Source organism: Bacillus rossius, chromosome 5, assembly GCF_032445375.1.
Source record: "Bacillus rossius redtenbacheri isolate Brsri chromosome 5, Brsri_v3, whole genome shotgun sequence".
Classification (NCBI taxonomy): domain Eukaryota; kingdom Metazoa; phylum Arthropoda; class Insecta; order Phasmatodea; family Bacillidae; genus Bacillus; species Bacillus rossius.
The window spans coordinates 4,079,032-4,102,064 of NC_086333.1; the positions used below are offsets into that span (position 1 = coordinate 4,079,032).

General features: G+C 39.5%; 1 protein-coding gene across 5 annotated transcripts; it reads left to right on the forward strand.

The window, feature by feature from the left end:
* The first annotated feature begins 1,377 nt into the window (after positions 1–1,377).
* LOC134531554 (uncharacterized) lies at positions 1,378–7,203 on the forward strand. 5 transcript variants are annotated; one of them, XM_063367252.1, is made up of 6 exons: positions 1,378–2,120; positions 3,485–3,694; positions 3,818–4,089; positions 5,299–5,435; positions 5,527–5,730; positions 6,888–7,203. In XM_063367252.1, the coding sequence occupies exons 1-6, from the start codon at positions 1,955–1,957 to the stop codon at positions 7,111–7,113; spliced, it is 1,215 nt and encodes a 404-aa protein (XP_063223322.1). In that variant the 5' UTR covers positions 1,378–1,954; the 3' UTR covers positions 7,114–7,203. The 5 variants fall into 5 exon arrangements, 4 of the variants coding, with proteins under 4 accessions (XP_063223322.1, XP_063223320.1, XP_063223324.1 ...); XM_063367253.1 differs by having other exon boundaries at positions 1,380–1,446; positions 1,978–2,120; positions 3,485–4,089; XM_063367250.1 differs by having other exon boundaries at positions 3,485–4,089.
* The last annotated feature ends 15,830 nt before the right edge of the window (positions 7,204–23,033 follow it).

Genomic DNA, 23,033 nt, shown 5'->3' on the forward strand with positions numbered 1-23,033 from the left:
CTTGTCTTGCTAACATAACAACATCTGCTAAATCACTAAATCTGTTTCTTGTCAGCCAAATTTGGTCTAGAAGAGGAAATGTGTCTCACTGTCACTGTAATATGATGTGGTTGGGAACTCTGGTGATATGTGAGTGTGACATCCATACTCGCCTCTTGCCTTTCCATGTAGTGATAAGTAACAATGTTCCTAGAATACACATGATACATTACTTGCCTTCCACAATCATATCAATTGCATGCTGACGTCAAGCTTTGGCCACCACTTGTGTGGAAAGACTTATATTCTACATTAACAGGCTCCAGGCCACATTTCATAATATTATTAAAAATATAAAATGGCAACAAAGGTTTTTTTACGTATTTTACATTTTTTAACATTTATTACGTGTTTTTTACGTGTATTTTACATGTCGTGTAGAAAAACATTTTTACACGTCAAGTCCCAACTCTGGTTGTCACCCATCGCAAATCAACACAGCGTGTGAGACAGTCTTATCCCCAGTCACGTACCGGGACCACGTGTATCCTCGCGGCTGAGTGCAGCGAGTGCCTAGTGTCTCATCAACGCACATCTATCAGTATGAGGAGTCACGCGCTCTGCGATTCCCTGCTATAGTCCATCCACGGTAACCTCCTACTTTTTTAAACGAACCTTTGAAAAAACACACCAGGATGCAGCATGTTTGGTTCGTTTGCAAAAATACTTTCCATCATATGCATATTAAACATGCATTAACACTAAATTACCGTATAATGATGTTAAATAAAATTTTACAAAAAAAGTAACTATCTATGTACAATATTATTAATATTAATGATCTCGCATGTGTGTAAATGAAACAGTGAGAGAAGTGGTGTGTTGGCAATGATTAGAACGAAATAGTTCCATAGCCAAAATATATATTTTTTGACTTTCCGCGTGTATTTAAGAATTTGTTTGGGTATTTGTTAAGTTTGAACATGTTTTTAAATCTCTGGTGAAATAAAAACGTTATGTTAACGGTAAAAAAATATTACGTGCCGAAACCGTGGTCGCGCATTAATAATGTTAATAGTCACTTGTTTGTTTTCTCTTTCAGCCGTTTGTCTGCAGTTACGCCATATTGCAGTGTGTTTTAATATATTACTGACCGTGAAATAACGTACAGTTTGTGTTTCAGGATTTTGTGTTAATATTGTGTATTTTAACTTTGTTATATTATTTATTATCTACTATTGTAATGATGGAATTTGTTATCGTTTTGATATTTTGTGTGGTTCTTGTGATTGCTGTAATGGTAATTGGTTCCGGGATGGGGAAAGCTACTTCTTCGCAGCGTCAGATGGACATCATTAACGTCGCTCAGAACTTAGATGTTTTAATTAGGAAAGGCGACTTGAAGAAATGTGACGTTACGCAGACGACCGCGTTTCTTCTCAACATCGCAAAGTCAACTGTTCTCAAGTAAGTAGGCTTTTTTCGTTTTCATGCACGTAAAAAAAATATCGACTGTGTCCTAAGTATTGTCGGCCTGTGTTTTAACTCACGAGGTTTTTTGTGTTTTATTTCCAATTTATAATTTTTGGTGTGAGACAACACCGCCATGTGGCGTCTCTGTTGAAAAGTTAACCTAAAATCATATTAGGCCTACTCAGGTCCTAACAATAACAATATAGGCACTTTCAAGTATTTTTATGGGTGTGATACACGTTTGTTTATAACGATGTTTATAAACTTTATGATAGGTTTAACTATAACATAAGGTAGTGATTTTATAATTTGCATTTAATTAGTTTTTCATCTGTTTGGGAGATCACAAAATAAATAAAAAAACACTTCATTAATTTCGTGGACAAAGTCTGTCATGTTTCCATTTAGTGACCACAAAGCAAATATTTGTGACAAAATTCCATATTTGGAACACTGCCTAACTGCGTATTGTGAACGGGTCCCCGGAAAAGTGTTATGACAAATGTTTTTTTTTTTTTTGGTTAGGTACTACAAGAAAGACATTGAAGAAGTTTCAACACCAGGAAAAAAGAGGAAAAAAAGGCCACAGGAAGGAAAGTCACTTGACACAGTCGACGATTTCACAGTAAATGCAATCAGGAATGCAATTTACAGGATGTACGCTGAAGGTAAAAATTTGATACTGAAGAGTAGTTTCAATATCACTGGGGTAGGCCCTACTTAATTGTATTCATTTCATATATCCATATGCAGATTGACCGGTTCAGTTTTTTTCCCGATATAATCTGTCCTTTAAAAATACTTAACATTTTTGGGTGGTTTGTTAGGTTTCTTTATTGATATGGTATTGATATATAGAATATTGTGCAACATATGAAATAGGTACACGTCCTTTTAAGGTTAGGTTAAAGATAGAAAGAAAATTGTTACATTCTAAAACTACAAGTAATGTTTATATCGTTATACACAGTATACATATTAAATAACCTCAACTTTTATGATGTATCAGAAGGTTAAATAATGACTATTTCCAGTATCAATAATATCCAGTTGTGCGCTTTAGCAGTAATTGGTTACAAATTAGTGAGTTGTGGTCTAAGCAAGCATGGTTATTAAAAAAAATTGGGATACTTAATTGGCTAAATTGTACTGTGTGGCAGGGTCCAGTACAATATATATTCTATTGCAAAATAGTGTCATGCCCCGCCTAACCCTTTAGAAAATATAGGGGTATTGTTATTTTATAAACAATAGGCCTACTTAATTGTAATGAAGTATCATATGAAAACACAACTTAGCCAGACAAACTGTGTGTTAGTGTATGAAGTAACAGAAGGTTATAAAACAGTAAAAGTTTAGTATCGCGTATCCGATTCGATACATTGATCCTGATCGCATGATCCTGCAAATATTGATCCTGTGATTGATGATGCTTGCTTTTCTAATTTATTACGTTTAAAAATCCTGTACAAAACCAAAACTAAAAACCTGTGATATAGTAATGAGTTATGATTTAAAGTTGAATAATAATGAAAATATATATGTTTTATTAAACTTATGATAATTATTCTTGCTATACCACAATATTTGATTATGTTCAGGATCTTTGATCTGAATAAATGAAAAAAAACATGCACCACACGATCAATAGGATGTACAGGTTCATGCATAAAGATCTAGGGATCACATGGGATACACGATACAAAACATTTACCTATAACACAGTGTAGAGCTTGTAACTTATTGATTGCTAAATTGAATGCTGAAATACTAATATTTTACACAACTTCAATACAAACGCGCAATATAATCGTCATATCATTGCAGACAAAAATACTGCAATGTAGAATTCCTCTAAGCAAACTACAAAATTTAAATTAATTTAAAAGTATTTTTGAAATGTAAGTTTATTAAAACTATTTAATAAATGTAAATTGTGCACTTAAATTATCTTCTACGGGGTTGTGGTTTCGCTTAGTTTTGTGTACCTCTGTTATTTCATGTATTGTTAATGTATGCAATAAATTTACAGGTTTGAATGTTACAGTCGACACCATTTTGAAAGAAATCAGGGAAAGACAAATAGATTATTATGGTGGAAGATCAAGTCTTCATAAATTGTTAAAGAAGATGGGATTTTCATGGACAACTGTTGATGGACGAAAAGCTTTGATAGAGAATGAAAACATAGTATTGCAGCGAATAGATTTCTTGAGAAAGTATAAAGAAGAAAAAGAAAGAGGTGCCAATTTCATATTTGTTGATGAAACATGGATTTTCCAGAGAGGCAAGGCATTAATTTATTTGAAAATTTGTTCTGTGGTCCAATACAAAGTATTTCATTTCCATTTCATATATTTTTCAGGAACTGTATCAAAGTCATGGCAGGACAAGAGTCTACAATCTGCGAAGAGACGTACTGTTGGAGATGGTAAAAGGTTTATTGTTGTTAATGCTGGAGGGCGCACTGGCTTTGTGCCAGGAGCAGGATTACTTTTTGTTTCAGGTCAGAAGACTGCAGACTGCCATGGCGAGATGAATGGGGAAACTTTCTTGATGTGGTTTGAAGACATGTTGGTGCATCTTGAGGAACCCAGTGTCATCATAATGGACAATGCTTCATATCACAGCACCCAGGTATGTGCAATGGTAAAGCAGTGTCTTTTTATTGCTCAAATTGTAATGTGAAAAATTTACATGTGTTTATTATTGTGTATAAGTACGAATATTCGAGACTAATACATTTTGCCAGCAATAATTGTTATCTTAATAGTATGCCTACACTACATTTTTATAAACTATAATGTTTGAGCTGAAATTGATTACACACACACACACACACAGATATATATATATATATATATATATATATATATATATAATGTAATTGAATTACATCGTAGTGCAAACTAATTTAGTAGAGGGTTTGAAATACCAAATAAATTTTTTTTATTGCAAATAGCATTTGAAAATGACATAATTACTTGTTTGGTAAAAGGACCCACTTTATGAATGCTCTGTTGCCCTACTTAATAAATTAAAATAATATTTTCAAAAAAATTTCTAGTCACTAAACTAACATGCTTTGTTAAATTTAGAAATTCATTACGACAATATGCCAAAACACATGTTTGCTTTGCATAAGTACAGTAGAACCCTGTTATAATTTGTTTTTAAGGGGCTACAAGAAAAAAAAACATAAGCAGGAAATTCAATTTAGTACTTTTTAGTATGGATTTATTGCCAATGGACTCAACAAGCTGCATAAAGATATATTTGATGCTCCAATTTGCTTGTAGCAAGCCAAAAACAATTTTTCTTTAACATCATGGTGCTTCCAGCTTCTATCTGCTTTGTCTTTACTTACACATTGTCTCATTGCTGTAAAATTGTCTCATTTCTGTATAATTGTCATAATTCACGACAGTGTTTACAGTGGAAATGCTTAAGTCCAGTTCTTTTGCCACTTGAACATGTAATTTAAGTGAATACATTTGAAAACGCACAGAATGGCTAGAAATTTATGAATTTATTTGTTTTCCAAGGGTGTCAACAGGCAGTTAACTGCTAACATACACATATACATAGACAGTATAGACAAAGGCTTTTAATTTTTTTCGTCTTCTAAAATTTTATGAAGTGAACATTACAAGCACGAAACGCATAATTTGTGAAACATTATATCCAGGAATTAAATACATTGTCCTTATAGGGAAAATATTGGACTTGAAAAATAATACATTATAGGCAGGAAAACTTTATAAGCAGTAAAATTGTAACAGGGTTCTACTGTCATGAATTCTTATCAGCTACTTGAGTATTTAGTTAAATGTTGGCATAACGTAGGTTGAGAAAACACCTACAACGAACTGGACCAAGGATGCACTGATCGCGTGGCTGGAGAAGAATGAGATAAAACATGAAAATAATTTGTTGAAAGTGGAGCTGCTGAGAATAGCTAAACAAAACAAGCCCCGAATACGGTATATTATTTCGTTTTTTTTACAGAATTTCTTTAAAAGTGAGATAGTTGCAAAAAATTACGTATACGCCTTGTTCTAACACACTTTTCAGATATGAGGTAGACGAGTTGGCTCGTAACTATGGCCACGAAATTCTACGACTCCCACCCTATCACTGCCACTATAATGCAATCGAACTAGTTTGGGCTCAATGTAAACACCATTACAATAGTAACGTGGGGCGGGCCAAGAGATTTGACAATGATGCAGTTGCAGCCATATGGAAAGAGGCTCTTGATGCTTCCACACCAGAGAGGTATTTTCATGTTGCATGACCAATGGGGTATTCCTTTTGAAGTAGAAATTGTTTTATTTTCCTGTAGAACATTCCTCAAGCTTCAGCAAAACCCTTACCATACATTTTTACATAATACGTAAGTATTGTTGCCTAGCAGCCTGGTCCTACCATTCCTTTTGATAACTTTGTGTGCTAGTGTGTGTATAGTGTGATTATCATTTTGTGTATATTCATATACCAGTAATACAGTTTTAAAACAATTGGTAAAAATAAGTGGTTTGAATTTGTGTAGTTGTCGTTTTGAAAATGTGTTGCATGTATGTGTTTGTGTTCGTGTTTGTGTTTGTGTTTGTAATTTTATTCCCATGTGATTCATACATATCTGTGTAGTTTCTAGATCTAACAGTGGTGACTTATTTGCAAGGTTTTTTTTTTGTAATTGCAGTCCATTTGCAATTGTTTCATTTCCATAAATAGTTTTGTATTTATTAGTAATTGTGATATTACTTTCTGTTATGCTTAATCTTGTGTCAATGACTTTAAAGTTATGGTGGGTTCAGTGCTGTAGGCAGATTTCAATATTCAGATAAAATTTCAATGTAGAGAATTTTAAATATTTTCATCTAGCGAACTTGAATAGGTATTTACACATGTAGTTCTTGCACATTAGTATTTTCAAAAGTTACTGTATGTTATTATAGTGAAATACATATACAGTAAATCATCAAAACTATTCAAAAAATTAAATTTTCGCTATATCTCACTGTTTCTGTCTGGGACAAATTTTAACCAAAAACAAACACAAAACTTATGAAATAAATATTTTATCATATGCATTCTAAGCCTTTATTGATAACATAGAAAATATTTAGAGCTTTATTATATCTTGAATAAACCACTATAAATTTTTTTTTTTAGATAACATAAAACAAAACATGTTACTTCAAGTATTAAATAATAGCTTTGATAGTTGAAGAAAACACATTAAATGAGTTTTGTTGTGTTTAAAAATAGTTTCTTGTGGAGTGAGTTCAAAATTGTATGTAATAAAGAGCATGCCATGCATTGTTTACTATGCCGTTTTGACAGAAACAAACATATTTTGTTATAGAGTGGTTTTTGCTATAAACAGGTCATTTATATAGAGGTTTTACTGTATACATTAATTTTTTTAGATGGGCGAGGTGTGTGGATCACGTGGAGAAGCTAATTCAAGCAGACTGGGAGAGAGAAGTCCACATAGACAGCGGCACCATTCCTCCACTCATCATCCACCTCGGCAAGGATAGTTCAAGTGAAGACAGTGACAGCGAAGAATTTGAGGTTACGACACAGCAAATAGATGGAGACAGTGAAGTACTGGCAGTTCCTCTTGATGATTTACCCGGGTGTTCTTATTGAGGTCTGTATGTAATAAACACCTGGGCAACTGTAAGTATTGGGGTTTGAAACATTTTTTTTTCTTTTATGCATTCCCATTAAGTATGTTGATTACTGGAACTTTATGTATTAACTTTATATTACACATATTATGATAAATTTATAATAAATTTCATTTCTGGATTCGTATAGGTGTATGTGAAACATTTTATTTTGTTGTGTGTCTTCATTTTTCAGTGAACTTACTTGGAAAACAAAAAGCCAGTCCCCATCCAGGGTCACAAATAAATAATGCATATAAGTGGTATAGAAATTACTGTCAATTCTTTACCACAATTTTACTGTTCATAAAATTATGATTTTGTCTAATAAGTATACTCAGGAAAATGTATATAACCATATTTTTATTTGTGGCCTTAACCGGCAAAATGGTAGGGGTTTATTAAATAAAAGAAGAAAATTCATTTTTAAATGTTTTCATCTGCATTTGTTAATTTTATTAAACCTTCAATCCTTAGTCTTTTCCAGATTGCTTAGATGGACAGCCATATGTATAATTTACAATACTTTTTTTTTCAGATGCAGAAAACTGTGTTGAACTGTACTAAAGGATGATATTTATTGCTTACATAAATGTTGTAAATTTATATGTTCTCCTAAAAATTTACTTTAAATTATATGTTATTTCTTTAGCTAACAAACTTATTTTTTAATATTTTTACCATTGGGTATCATAAATGTTATGAACATATACATGTATACTTAGATCATATTCAAATTACTTATATATATATATATATATATATATATATATGTATATATACATACATACATACATACATACATACATACATACACACACACACATTGTTTTGACAGCTGGTGATTGTAAACAAACCATTTGACATTTGTCACATGGCAATGTTTTTGTTTACATACTGCGGAAGGATACATAGTGACATTAAAGTAGATCCGGTGAAAAGCAGGGCTTCAGAAAAGTAGGAGGTTACCGTGGATGGACTATAACAGCTGTGCGTGACTATAAGTTAACTGTATAAACTATTTAAAAAGAAACCTTGCAGTTAAAGCAACAGTATTATAAACAAAACTATAGGAAACACAGGCGTGGTTATATAATTGAAATTGTTTCTGTTTACAGAAAAAAGTGAGTTTTTTTTTCGCAAGAGACTTTTCCAAGCCACATTATTCTGCACGTTTCGCTATCAAATCACCGGAGCATTGAAGGTTACAAAGTCCTTATTGAACTGTTGTTAGTGTTGTTAAACCAATAACACAGGCAGAAGCTAAACGCTTCCGCGTCTGGCACCTACATGATGTTCAGTTGTTTAACAAGAGCGGGAAGATTATTCTTTCCAGTATTCTGTGTTGAGTGAGCACTGGAAAAAGCAGGAATAAAATAAATACATATAAATGCAAATGATTTATATTTTGTAAAGGCAAAACTTTTTATCCACATATTTCAAGTAAAACTTAAACTAAGATCAGCGTATTGTAGCTACGTCTAGTCTACTGAGAAAAATAATCTTTAACTCACTCTGAAATATTCTTACTGGTAAATAAAATAATGATACTTTCTTGGACATGCAAAAAAAACATATTTGGTGATCCAACAATAAATCGCAGACTACCCCAAACACAGAAACATATAACTCAGGATTTACATTAATACGTAAGAATGAGCGTGATTGTAAACTAACGTTTTCTTCTTATATTAATATGTAGCTAAATTTATGAGTGTTTGTAGCAGAAGGTTCCAGGGTTAAAATTCATAGTTTTGTATACGTATTTTTTAAACAAGCATTGCTTGTTTTAGTGTTTATTTTTGGTTTTAATTCCAATAACGACAGTAATGCTTAGCCAATTATTGTGTATTATTAATAAAACAACTTGCGTCAAATCAAAATATTTAACATACCACATGATAAAAATGATAAAACAATACAACGAGCGAAATCTAATTTCATTAGATAAAAATGCAATCACTGGTGTAACAAGCAATTTTCAAAAAAAAAAAAAAGATACGTATGTTATCCACGCCCTATATATGATAAACATTTTTTTTTTTTCAGTTTTGGTTTTGTATCACAAATATCTATCTTGGAGCAACGCTATTTTTGATGGGTAAAAAATTCATCACCGTCCAACTGTTCAAACAAATGGCTTATGAGCGAGCCTGTAAATAACTCCCTCTTGGAGTGCTGATAGAAGATATTTTCACCACTTCATCTGAGTGTTCAAACTTGGCCATTCAAATATTTGTTTCAAATTGGTATGTAAATAATTATTTTTTATGTTGTGAATTTCATTATGAATCGACTATTATTGATTTTCTTTAAGATAAAGTTATTAATGTAGATTTTCTTTTTGCGATTCAAACATTGTGACATTTGAAAATACATTAAAGAAAAAAATATTATTTTATTGTGATTTATTATTTTCTTATTATTTTAATTTTAATAGTAAAACAATTGCAATTCAACATAGTAAGTTTTGAAAATAAATTTTTCAAAAATCTTACTGTCGGCAAACATTAATTTGTAAAAGGACTATTTAAAATGAGACATTTATGTACCTAGTCAATTAGTAATTACCATTACTAGTAGACATTTCAACATATCAAAGTCAAATTACCAAAACGTTTAATAAATCTAAACTTTTGAAGCTTTGAAAATCAATTCGAAATATGCTAAAACATTTAATTTTATTTTAAAAATATAATTGTTAAAAAAATATGTCCAATTAATAAAAATAAATATTTATAGAACTGAACTCACACATATTGATCATCTATTAAATTTTACATTGTTCTAGATATAATACCTGGCGTTGACCGGTAAGAATATAAAATAATTAGAGCCACGGAATTTTCGCGCATTCATATAGTCGCAAGCTAGAATGCAAACATCCACACTGACACACTGTGTTAATGATTGGACATCAGTTATCTGGACACGCCCCTCTACGACCGTTAGCTAATGATGTCCAGCTAGAAGAGAAGTAAGCTAACCAGGTAGTGACAAATAACAAGGAAAAATGTTCTCGCTAAGAAATCAAACAATGGTAAAGTAAATATGAGTCGAGCACACCTATAGCTTTAAATCCTATCCTGATGCCAGAGAAATCCGCGAACTTTCCGGGACTCTAATCATAATATTAAACTCTAGTGGATACGCGTAGGTACTGATAAAATATAAGACATAAAAAAATTGTTTGATCACTTTTTTTAATTATTAAATTATTTTATTCAAATATTTTTTACTACCAACAATTTCAATACTGCTTCGCTAAGGCAGTCCACAGGCAGAACTATCTCGCGTTTCTCGTAGCACATGTCTCTCCATGTGGGAGGTCACAGCAGTCTGCAGACAGCACACTCTGGCGTTGCTCGTGACACATGTCTCTCCCCGTGGGAGGGACAAGGTAGTCTGCTGTCAGCACACACTCGCCTTGCTTGTGACTAATGTCTCTCCATGTGGGAGGTCACAGCAGTATGCAGACAGCACACTCTGGCGTTGCTCGTGACACATGTCTCTCCCCGTGGGAGGGACAAGGTAGTCTGCTGTCAGCACACACTCGCCTTGCTTGTGACACATGTCTCTCCATGTGGGAGGTCACAGCAGTCTGCAGACAGCACACTCTGGCGTTGCTCGTGACACATGTCTCTCCCCGTGGGAGGGACAAGGTAGTCTGCTGTCAGCACACACTCGCCTTGCTTGTGACACATGTCTCTCCCCGTGGGAGGTCACAGCAGTCTGCAGACAGCACACTCTGGCGTTGCTCGTGACACATGTCTCTCCCCGTGGGAGGGACAAGGCAGTCTGCTGTCAGCACACAATCGCCTTACTTGCTACACATGTCTCTCCATGTGGGAGGTCACAGCAGTCTGCAGACAGCACACTCTGGCGTTGCTCGTGACACATGTCTCTCCCCGTGGGAGGGACAAGGTAGTCTGCTGTCAGCACACACTCGCCTTGCTTGTGACACATGTCTCTCCATGTGGGAGGTCACAGCAGTATGCAGACAGCACACTCTGGCGTTGCTCGTGACACATGTCTCTCCCCGTGGGAGGTCACAGAAGTCTGCCGGCAGCACACTCTGGCGTTGCTCGTGACACATATCTCTCCCCGTGGGAGGGACAAGGCAGTCTGCTGTCAGCACACACTCTAGCCTTGCTTGTGACACATGTCTCTCCCCATGGGAGGTCACAGAAGTCTGCAGGCAGCACACTCTGGCGTTGCTCGTGACACATGTCTCTCCCCGTGGGAGGGACAAGGCACTCTGCTGTCAGCACACACTCTAGCCTTGCTTGTGACACATGTCTCTCCATGTGGGAGGTCACAGCAGTCTGCAGACAGCACACTCTAGCCTTGCTTGTGACACATGTCTCTCCATGTGGGAGGTCACAGCAGTCTGCAGACAGCACACTCTGGCGTTGCTTGTGACACATGTCTCTCCCCGTGGGAGGTCACAGAAGTCTGCAGGCAGCACACTCTGGCGTTGCTCGTGACACATGTGTCTCCCCGTGGGAGGGACAAGGCACTCTGCTGTCAGCACACACTCTAGCCTTGCTTGTGACACATGTCTCTCCCCGTGGGAGGTCACAGCAGTCTGCAGATAGCACACTCTGGCGTTGCTCGTGACACATGTCTCTCCCCGTGGAAGGGACAAGGTAGTCTGCTGTCAGCACACAATCGCCTTACTTGCTACACATGTCTCTCCATGTGGGAGGTCACAGCAGTCTGCAGACAGCACACTCTGGCGTTGCTCGTGACACATGTCTCTCCCCGTGGGAGGGACAAGGTAGTCTGCTGTCAGCACACTCTTGCGTTGCTCGTGACACATGTCTCTCCATGTGGGAGGTCACAGCAGTCTGCAGACAGCACACTCTGGCGATGCTTGTGACACATGTCTCTCCCCGTGGGAGGTCACAGAAGTCTGCAGGCAGCACACTCTGGCGTTGCTCGTGACACATGTCTCTCCCCGTGGGAGGGACAAGGCACTCTGCTGTCAGCACATACTCTAGCCTTGCTTGTGACACATGTCTCTCCATGTGGGAGGTCACAGCAGTCTGCAGACAGCACACTCTGGCGTTGCTCGTGACACATGTCTCTTCCCGTGGGAGGTCACAGCAGTCTGCAGGCAGCACACTCTGGCGTTGCTCGTGACACATGTTCTCCCCGTGGGAGGGACAAGGCAGTCTGCTGTCAGCACACACTCTAGCCTTGCTTGTGACACATGTCTCTCCCTGTGGGAGGTCACAGAAGTCTGCAGGCAGCACACTCTTGCATTGCTCGTGACACATGTCTCTCCCCGTGGGAGGGACAAGGTAGTCTGCTGTCAGCACACACTCGCCTTGCTTGTGACACATATCTCTCCATGTGGGAGGTCACACAAGTCTGCAGTCAGCACACTCTGGCGTTGCTCGTGACACATGTCTCTCCCCGTGGGAGGTCACAGAAGTCTGCAGGCAGCACACTCTGGCGTTGCTCGTGACACATGTCTCTCCCCGTGGGAGGTCACAGAAGTCTGCAGGCAGCACACTCTTGCGTTGCTCGTGACACATGTCTCTCCCCGTGGGAGGGACAAGGTAGTCTGCTGTCAGCACACACTCGCCTTGCTTGTGACACATATCTCTCCATGTGGGAGGTCACACAAGTCTGCAGGCAGCACACTCTGGCGTTGCTCGTGACACATGTCTCTCCCCGTGGGAGGTCACAGAAGTCTGCAGGCAGCACACTCTGGCGTTGCTCGTGACACATGTCTCTCCCCGTGGGAGGTCACAGAAGTCTGCAGCAAGCACACTCTGGCGTTGCTCGTGACACATGTCTCTCCCCGTGGGAGGGACAAGGCAGTCTGCTGTCAGCACACACTCGCCTTGCTTAAGACACATATCTCTGTATGTGGGAGGTCACAGCAGTCTGCAGACAGCACACTCTGGCGTTGCTCGTGACACATGTCTCTCCCCGTGGGAGGGTCAAAGCAGTCTGCTGTCAGCACACACTCGCCTTGCTTGCTTCACATGACTCTCCATGTGGGAGGTCACAGCAGTCTGCAGACAGCACACTCTGGCGTTGCTTGTGACACATGTTTTTCCCTGTTGGAGGGACAAGGCAGTCTGCTGTCAGCACACACTACCTTGCTTGCTACACATGTCTCTCCATGTGGGAGGTCACAGCAGTCTGCAGACAGCACACTCTGGCATTGCTCGTGACACATCTCTCTCCCCGTGGGAGGGACAAGGCAGTCTGCTGTCAGCACACACTCGCCTTGCTTGCTTCACATGTCTCTCCATGTGGGAGGTCACTGCAGTCTGCAGACAGCACACTCTGGCGTTGCTCGTGACACATGTCTCTCCCTGTGGGAGGTCACAGCAGTCTGCAGGCAGCACACTCTGGCGTTGCTCGTGACACATGTCTCTCCCCGTGGGACGGACAAGGCAGTCTGCTGTCAGCACACACTCTAGCCTTGCTTGTGACACATGTCTCTCCCCGTGGGAGGTCACAGAAATCTGCAGGCAGCACACTCTAGCGTTGCTCGTGACACATGTCTCTCCCCGTGGGAGGTCACAGAATTCTGCAGGCAGCACACTCTGGCGATGTTCGTGACACGTGTCTCTCCCCGTGGGAGAGAAAAGGCAGTCTGCTGTCAGCACAAACTCGCCTTGCTTGTGACACATGTCTCTCCATGTGGGAGGTCACAGCAGTCTGCAGACAGCACACTCTGGCGTTGCTCGTGACACATGTCTCTCCCCGTGGGACGGACAAGGCAGTCTGCTGTCAGCACACACTCTAGCCTTGCTTGTGACACATGTCTCTCCCCGTGGGAGGTCACAGAAATCTGCAGGCAGCACACTCTGGCGTTGCTCGTGACACATGTCCCTCCCCGTGGGAGGTCACAGCAGTCTGCAGGCAGCACACTCTGGCGTTGCTCATGACACATGTCTCTCCCCGTTGAAGGGACAAGGCAGTCTGCTGTCAGCACACACTCGCCTTGCTTGCTTTACATGTCTCTCCATGTGGGAGGTCAGTGCAGTCTGCAGACAGCACACTCTGGCGTTGCTCGTGACACATGTCTCTCCACGTGGGAGGTCACAGCAGTCTGCAGGCAGCACACTCTGGCGTTGCTCGTGACACATGTCTCTCCCCGTTGGAGGGACAAGGCAGTCTGCTATCAGCACACACTCGCCTTGCTTGTGACACATGTCTCTCCATGTGGGAGGTCACAGCAGTCTGCAGACAGCACACTCTGGCGTTGCTCGTGACACATATCTCTCCCCTTGGGAGGGACAAGGCAGTCTGCTGTCAGCACACACTTCCCTTGCTTGCTTCACATGTCTCTCCATGTGGGAGGTCACAGCAGTCTGCAGACAGCACATTCTGGCGTTGCTCGTGACACATGTCTCTATCCGTAGGAGGGACAAGGCAGTCTGCTGTCGGCACACACTCGCCTTGCTTGCTTCACATGTCTCTCCATGTGGGAGGTCACTGCAGTCTGCAGACACTACACTCTGGCTTTGCTCGTGACACATTTCTCTCCCCGTGGGAGGTCACAGCCGTCTGCAAACAGCACACTCTGGCGTTGCTCGTGACACATGTCTCTCCCCGTGGGAGGGACAAGGCAGTCTGCTGTCAGCACACACTCTAGCCTTGCTTGTGACACATGTCTCTCCCCGTGGGAAGTTACAGAAGTCTGCAAGCAGCACACTCTGGCGTTGCTCGTGACACATGTCTCTCCCCGTTTGAGGTCACAGAAGTCTGCAGGCTGCACACTCTGGCGTTGCTCGTGACACATGTCTCTCCCCGTGGGAGGGACAAGGCAGTCTGCTGTCAGCACACACTCGCCTTGCTTGCTTCACATATCTCTACATGTGGGAGGTCACAGCAGTCTGCAGACAGCACACTCTGGCGTTGCTCGTGACACATGTCTCTCCCCGTTGGAGGGACAAGGCAGTCTGCTGTCAGCACACACTCGCCTTGCTTGCTTCACATATCTCTACATGTGGGAGGTCACAGCAGTCTGCAGACAGCAAACTCTGGCGTTGCTCGTGACACATGTCTCTCCCCGTTGGAGGGACAAGGCAGTCTGCTGTCAGCACACACTCGCCTTGCTTGCTTTACATGTCTCTCCATGTGGGAGGTCACTGCAGTCTGCAGACAGCACACTCTGGCGTTGCTCGTGACACATGTCTCTCCCCGTGGGAGGTCACAGAAGTCTGCAGGTAGCACACTCTGGCGTTGCTCGTGACACATGTCTCTCCCCGTGGGAGGTCACAGCAGTCTGCAGGCAGCACACTCTGGCGTTGCTCGTGACACATGTCTCTCCCCGTGGGAGGTCACAGAAGTCTGCAGGCAGCACACTCTGGCGTTGCTCGTGACACATGTTTCTCCCCGTGGGAGGGACAAGGCAGTCTGCTGTCAGCACACACTGGCGTTGCTCGTGACACATGTCTCTCCCCGTTGGAGGGACAAGGCAGTCTGCTGTCAGCACACACACACCTTGCTTGCTTCACATGTCTCTACATGTGGGAGGTCACAGCAGTCTGCAGACAGCACACTCTGGCGTTGCTCGTGACACATGTCTCTCCCCGTGGGAGGGACAAGGCAGTCTGCTGTCAGCACACACTCGCCTTGCTTGCTACACATGTCTCTCCATGTGGGAGGTCACAGCAGTCTGCAGACAGCACACTCTGGCGTTGCTCGTGACACATGTCTTTCCCCGTGGGAGGGACAAGGCAGTCTGCTGTCAGAACACACTCTAGCCTTGCTTGTGACACATGTCTCTCCCCGTGGGAGGTCACAGAAGTCTGCAGGCAGCACACTCTGGCGTTGCTTGTGACACATTTTTGGAGGGATAAGGCAGTCTGCTGTCAGCACACACTCTAGCCTTGCTTGTGACACATGTCTCTCCCCGTGGGAGGTCACAGAAGTCTGCAGGCAGCACACTCTGGCGTTGCTCGTGACACATGTTTCTCCCCGTGGGAGGGACAAGGCAGTCTGCTGTCAGCACACACTGGCGTTGCTCGTGACACATGTCTCTCCCCGTGGGAGGGACAAGGCAGTCTGCTGTCAGCACACACTCGCCTTGCTTGCTACAAATGTCTCTTCATGTGGGAGGTCACAGCAGTCTGCAGACAGCACACTCTGGCGTTGCTCGTGACACATGTCTCTCCCCGTGGGAGGGACAAGGCAGTCTGCTGTCAGCACACACTCGCCTTGCTTGCTACACATGTCTCTCCATGTGGGAGGTCACAGCAGTCTGCAGACAGCACACTCTGGCGTTGCTCGTGACACATGTCTTTCCCCGTGGGAGGGACAAGGCAGTCTGCTGTCAGCACACACTCGCTTTGCTCGTGACCAATGCATCTCCTCCAGTGTGTTTCTTCTCGCCTCAAACGAAAGAAAGTTGATTTATGCATTTTACGTATAGTTTCTTGCTACACCATGAATATTCTATGAGGCATTTTTCTACTTTTACAAGCTTCTAGCAGTTTTTTTTTAATTTTGGATTTATTTATGTTGATTAGCGGTATGTGATTTAGAATTAGTAATATAACTTGTTGATATTTGTATAATAGTTTTTACAGTTTTAAATATTTTAGATTTAATTATATTTAATAGTAATAAGTTAAGTAAATTAAATATCCTTTTGATTCTAAAGATATATAATTTTTTTAATTTAAAAAATTTAATCCGTCTGATATTTAGAATTATTTAATCTTTAATGTTTCTTAAAATGATTCTTTTAATTTATTTATATTTTTGAAAAAAAATTATATTTAAATGTTAATGAAAAAGCATTATCAAAAATAAATATTTTTTAGCAAGTTTTCTACTGCCTCAACTTATTTTCATGTGAATAGTACCTAAATTCTTAAATTATATTATTAATTTATTTTATGGTTACATTTATATAACATCAAATTAATGTTTCTTTTATTTTACATTTTCTAACTAACATTGTAAAGTGTCATTATATGGTTAAGTTAAGCCAATCTTTTTTTGTAAAACTATTTTTGTAATACGTTGTTTTACTAGCGTGCATGCTTTTTGTGATGTTTTGTGTAATCTTTTATCTTTTATTTATATTTAACACATTTGTATGTTATACTTAAAAAAAAATTTTAATTTTTGAAATAATTTTTCAATGTATTTGCAGTATTATATATGTTTAATGTGTATTATTTTTTAGATAATGATATTAGCGGTACTCATTCTAGTTAAAAGAATTGAAATTAGTTTCATAAATAAAATTTTTCCAAAAGGTGCACTTAATATTTCTTTTATTTCAGGACCTGTTAAAAAGAAATTAGGTTTTTGCTATTTCAACTAATCTATATACAAAATCCGAAGTATTGTAAAAAAAAAAATTTTAAAACAAATCAATGTATAACAAGAAATTATAAAATATATTTATCACTATCTTACTATAAACATAATATTTAAAAGTAAATGTTAATAAATCTGAAATTCACATGGAAACATTTACTAAAATGTGTAAAAAAAATTTAAATAAATATGTTTTTACCTAAATATATTATTTCGAACATTGCTATAGACTATTATAAATGTTGTCACAGTCGCAGCCAGCCCGAGATGTCAGGAGTGCGGTCACGTGACGCCACACAGACAAAGATGGCTGCCACGCTCATTCATAGGAGAGCCGGAGAGTTATACTTCGTGGCGCGCCTGGGGGCGTATAGCCGTATCGATCAACGTCGAGCTTTGTTCCAGTGTTTCCCGGGTCCTGGAGGCCTGGAGGAGTCCGGAGCAGGAAGCAGGGGGGGACATGATATTTTTCCCCGCCCAGCCCCCGAACATTGTTCGCGCCAACAATGAAGACCATTGTGCCGCTAGCGTAGAGCACGTCACAGCGATCCTTGGCCCGCCGAAGAGATTGAGCTACCTCGCGATATTGCTCCTTGGTTGGAGCTGCTCCTTCGCCGACAACAGTGCAGCCACTGGTATTTGTAGCAGGGCTTAACCCGAGTTGCCACACGCACTCTGTGGTGTACCTATTTTCTTACAATGTTCTCTGATACAATTAGCCTATTTCCGTTTTACTATGTGCCTAATGTTCTGTCATGCTTAATGTTGTTACAACAGTATAAATTCATGGGAACCAACAAAAACTTTTATCAGATTTTCAAACACTCAGCATCAAAAACTGTCTATTGATCGCCAAAGGAATGAGGTCGAGGACAATCGTCAAGGACGGAAGTAAATATTTACCTCTATATAAAATTCATTGGTGGGTGAAATGGGAGGGGCGCGGAGTCCAGAGAACGTTTTATGTATGTCAGATTTCACACACACCCCTCCGCCTACATTAGAGTTTGGAACTACAATTTTATCCAGTTTCTCATCCTCAATTTGTGATAATGTGTGCCCTTAAAACAGAGTTTTGGCTATGTTAAAAAAATTATAGCTGATCATAGGTTGGACACCAAACCGACATCAATTTGGCACAGTTACAGTGCTCAGTTCAAATCGTTACTTCGTTACGAATTAGAACTAAATTTGTGCTGCTCATATCAAAAATTTAAATATTTGTGGTGTGTAAACAAAAATGTAACATGATTTTGGGTTAGCTTGACGTCAATTTTGTGACCAACCTAAGTTCAGCCATAGCCTTTTTATTTTTTACAAAGCACAAATTAGATTTTGTACAGCACAAATTAGCACAAATTAAGCACAATTCACCAACCAATTTTGAATTCGAAACTGTAATGTGAAGGCGTCAACTAGACATGTGGATAGTGTCTGTACTAAGAAAAGAAAAAAGGGGGTGGGGTGGAAATAGTTGGTAGTGTCTTTCTCTTGCAACCGGATTCCATTCATTCATAACCTCACCAGACCACAACTAATGCAAATTTATTGAGTTCAACAAGTGTTCATCGTTTCGTGAACTCTGCTTGCACATGTAAGTAGAGGCTCGCCAGGTAGACGACATCATGAGAGTCTCCTCCTATAATCTACTATCATGTAATCTACGAACAATGGAAATTGAAGCCTGTCCCATCTGGGCCCAAATCCCCACTGCGAGTACCAAGGTTTAGATACACAAGGTAAACTTGCTTGCCCAGATGGGGGCTAACCTGTATATTAGAAAAATTAAAATGGAAAGATAACTGAGACACTGCTGGTGTCTCATGTTATTATGTTTAATATTTAATAATGTTTAATTTTAATGTTAACATAATTTTTTTAGTTAATGCTTTCATATTCATTTTTATTTACGACTTCAAAAGTCTCAGTTGAAATTAATCAAAGACTTTGGTTTACCGTGCGGCCATTTACCTCTGTTGAATGGACTTGTCCACGTATGAAAGAGAGGAATTAGCGGAGGGAGGTGGATGACGTCACGGGAGTGTGACGTATGCGGGGGAGAGACTGTTTGGACTCTGGCGGAGAAAGTGGCTTGCGGGCGTTGACCGACGGCGGAACAGCTGTGAATATGGGGTGTCGGTGTAGCTCCGTGCACGGGAGTAGGGACGCGACCCACACAGTCGTTGTGAACTGTTAACCCTGGAGAATGCTACGCGGAGCCATCGTTGCCGCGGCCTGCATTGGCTGGTTTATTTTTTTAATAATTTGGAAGGAATGGCAACGTTTATACCGTAAGCGATATTAAACGTCTCGTGAGTCGCAAGTGTTGATGCACCACGCCCCGAAGTGCGTAGACCGTTGCCATTTGACTGAGCTACATGTGTCACCTACGCCATGTCTACAGCCCGGGTACCCGGAGGCGCTACGTGTTTGGTAAATTCCTACTACACGGCGAGAATTATTGTAAGTAAACCTTTAATTTGTTATTGGTGGAAGAAGAAGTTGTTTGGGACGGTAGGCAAGCTTTGGTGTGGACTCTCCACTCCCCCCCCAGCCCTTGTGTCTTATGCGAAGGCAAGGACTTGGTAACGTTATCGCTAAGGCCGGGCATCACGTAATGATTGTAATTTTTATGTCTTTTTTTATGTATTTTATGCCACTCGTCAGCAGTCCGTGTATTATAATTTATCCTTTTTTTATGTGTCAGAATAAATTTAAATGTTTGCTCACAAAGTAATTAGTATGAACCCTGCAATAATCTACTCAACACATAATCCAGTGTTTTATTTTATTTTTGCGTCTCTACCGTGTCTACGCGACTATCCATGGTGAAGTCAGTCAGCGGGGTTCAAACAGAATGATGGTAACTGGCTGTCCTGGTAGGGACGGGCGTGGGCTGCTCGCCCCGGCACGGGGTAGCAGGCTACATAACCTACATGTTGAACACTTTGGAGGTGGCAGAACATCAAAAAGACAAGTAAATAAAATTCATTGATATTTTTATTCTCATTGATCATATCCATATGAACTCTGGACAAATTTCTCCAACAGAAAATATGTATTCCATAACCACATTAATATAAATATATAAAAACATACCAAAATAGATATGAATCTATTTGATTTAGCTACAAGAAAATGTCCCAAAAGTTACTTTATCTAATTTTATAATATTATAATATTTACAATATATGCAATAATTCGCAACAAATATCCTGAAAACAAACATTATGTACTTGGCAATCTTTTGTAATTTCAGGTCTTGGAGAGCTAAGGAAAACTATCTGAAAGAAATATGACCGCAAACAGTTTAAGGCACTGAATATGGCAATCACGAGCACCCAGACACAAACACTGACTCAATAAGATGCAGCGTTAAAACAACTTCCAAAAAATTGCCACATAATCCAGCAAAAATACAACAAGGTATGTTTATAAAGCAATAATACATATTATGACGCAGCAAATTATTAAAAATATAGCCACTCTATTGTATTGCTTATGCGCGAGCAAGTCTCTGTTGAGACTTAGGTCATTATTAGTAGTTCTTTCGTTATGAGTACTCTAATGATATAAGCGGCTATACTGGTTCAATTAAGCTTAATGATACATATCGAGTAGTACAGTAATCAAATATTTTTCTCGCACCAAATGGAAGTGTACAGGGATCTTAGTAAGAAAATAAAAATATGGGCCTTTAGGTATATATATTTAAAGAATAATAAAGGTGCATAATATTTTTGATATCATATTTATATTTTTACTTTCTGTAACTACACTATGAACGTTGTGTAAATGGCAACAGTGGTATTGGGTTTGAGAGTTAAGCTGGCATAACTCTCTTATCTTGGAGGGTGTGTATTCTAGCAGTGACTTAGATTTTGAAACCTTTGCTCATCACTTTCAGCCAAAGGTCACAATACCTGCCCCCAGCTGGGTACTAACGTGTATAATATTTTTTTTTATCTAAATGCTGAAATTACAGCAGAAAACAAGAGATAGGGTCAGTTTGGTACAGCTAAGAAAAACTATAGCCGAAATAAAGATAAGCATCTAAAATTTATTAACTTAAGCAACTCAGTAATTATTATAAAAAATATTTACTTTGCAAACAGATGACATTAAGTACGTCACATAAATAAGTTGATAAAATTACAATAATGTATTAGGCAATACATAAATAACATATATAGTAGATGAGATTATATTTAGTCCAACTTCGTTTCCACACTCCATATAAATATCATTACTTCCTACAAAAGATTTCCTATATTTCCTTCTCAGAACGTCCATTTTGACAACTATAAAATATTTGAACATAAAATTTAATGATTAAATACGTTACCAAAAAAAATTAAGAACAATTTCAAACCTTTGCTGGCGTCAAGCACAACTTAGACTAAAATATTAAATTTACAAATAAATACGTCGGGAGTTCCCATGTTAATTAAATTCCGTTTCCGGCAATTTAAACATATTGCAAAAGGATACTAAATATATATTTCATAAAATTAATCCTAGTATATTATTATTACGGAATACCAAAAAAATATATATATAAGTTCCAGTTCAAGTACAAGCCGTGTGATTCCATTTAAAAAGGTCCGTGCGCACTAAAGTTGGGAAGGCGTATTAAACGCAACGAGAATACCTGTTTCCACTGGTAAACTTTAAAAATAACTTTAAGTTCATTTTATGTTTCACCAAAAGGTTGAGACTGCCGCAACATTACATGTCAATTTGAAAAATGTACGTAGATTTCCCACACCTGTGCCCAAAATATGCAAGGGGCACTTACTTGATATCCTCTTCTGAAACGCGTTTACCGTATATTTGCATAAACTTGCAAATGCTCAAGCAAACGTCCGTTTGCGGTGAAGGTCACGCCCAACCGGCCAAATGGGACGGACAGCTGACCGGTGTGTGGCGTGCATCGCCCTCGTACATCCCAAAAACGTAGCTTATTCAAAAAAATCAATACCAGTGTTAACTTCCCAGTGCAATCCACCAAGCTTCATGCTTGTTAAATTTAAAAGTTTGCGCCTTGGCCGAAAAATAAGTACTGCACACTGCATACACGTCGTGACACCATATACTCTGGTGCCAGGCCGACCGCCCTCCACGGCAGCGGAAATCCGACTCCCTATCTCGCTGTCCGCACGAGCGCTCTTGCATTTCCAGCGGCGACTCAAGGAACTAAAGTCCGTTTATAAAGTCTTAAATGCCAATTCAAGATACTCAACGTAAAACTTAAATAAACAAGGCAATAAATAAAACAAATAATAGTAAAACAAATAAAAAAATCTGAATTAATTAATACAAAACTTTCTAAAGCTAACTAACACGATGGCTTTCGGCCCGCCTCTAATGGTCAATTAAAATATTTGAAAATTGGAAACAAAACAAAACTAAACATAAAAAAAATTATTTAATTACAAGTTCCGGGCTTACAAAGCAAATATAAAAATAAAAAATCTAGGGGTAGCAGACATGCTACAATTTATTGAGGTGATGTTGACAAACCTCTGTGGTGTGATGGCAGTGGTGTGGCCTGCTTTACCGCTCTCCAGTTCCTTACCCTTATCTTATGTTGCA

Coding starts and splice junctions, on each gene's coding strand:
- LOC134531554 (XM_063367250.1), top strand. CDS start 1,955: ATGTTTTTTTTTTTTTTGGTTAGGTACTACAAGAAAGACATTGAAGAA. Junction 2,121..3,484: donor TTACAGGATGTACGCTGAAG/GTAAAAATTTGA, acceptor ATAAATTTACAG/GTTTGAATGTTACAGTCGAC. Junction 5,436..5,526: donor CAAAACAAGCCCCGAATACG/GTATATTATTTC, acceptor CACACTTTTCAG/ATATGAGGTAGACGAGTTGG.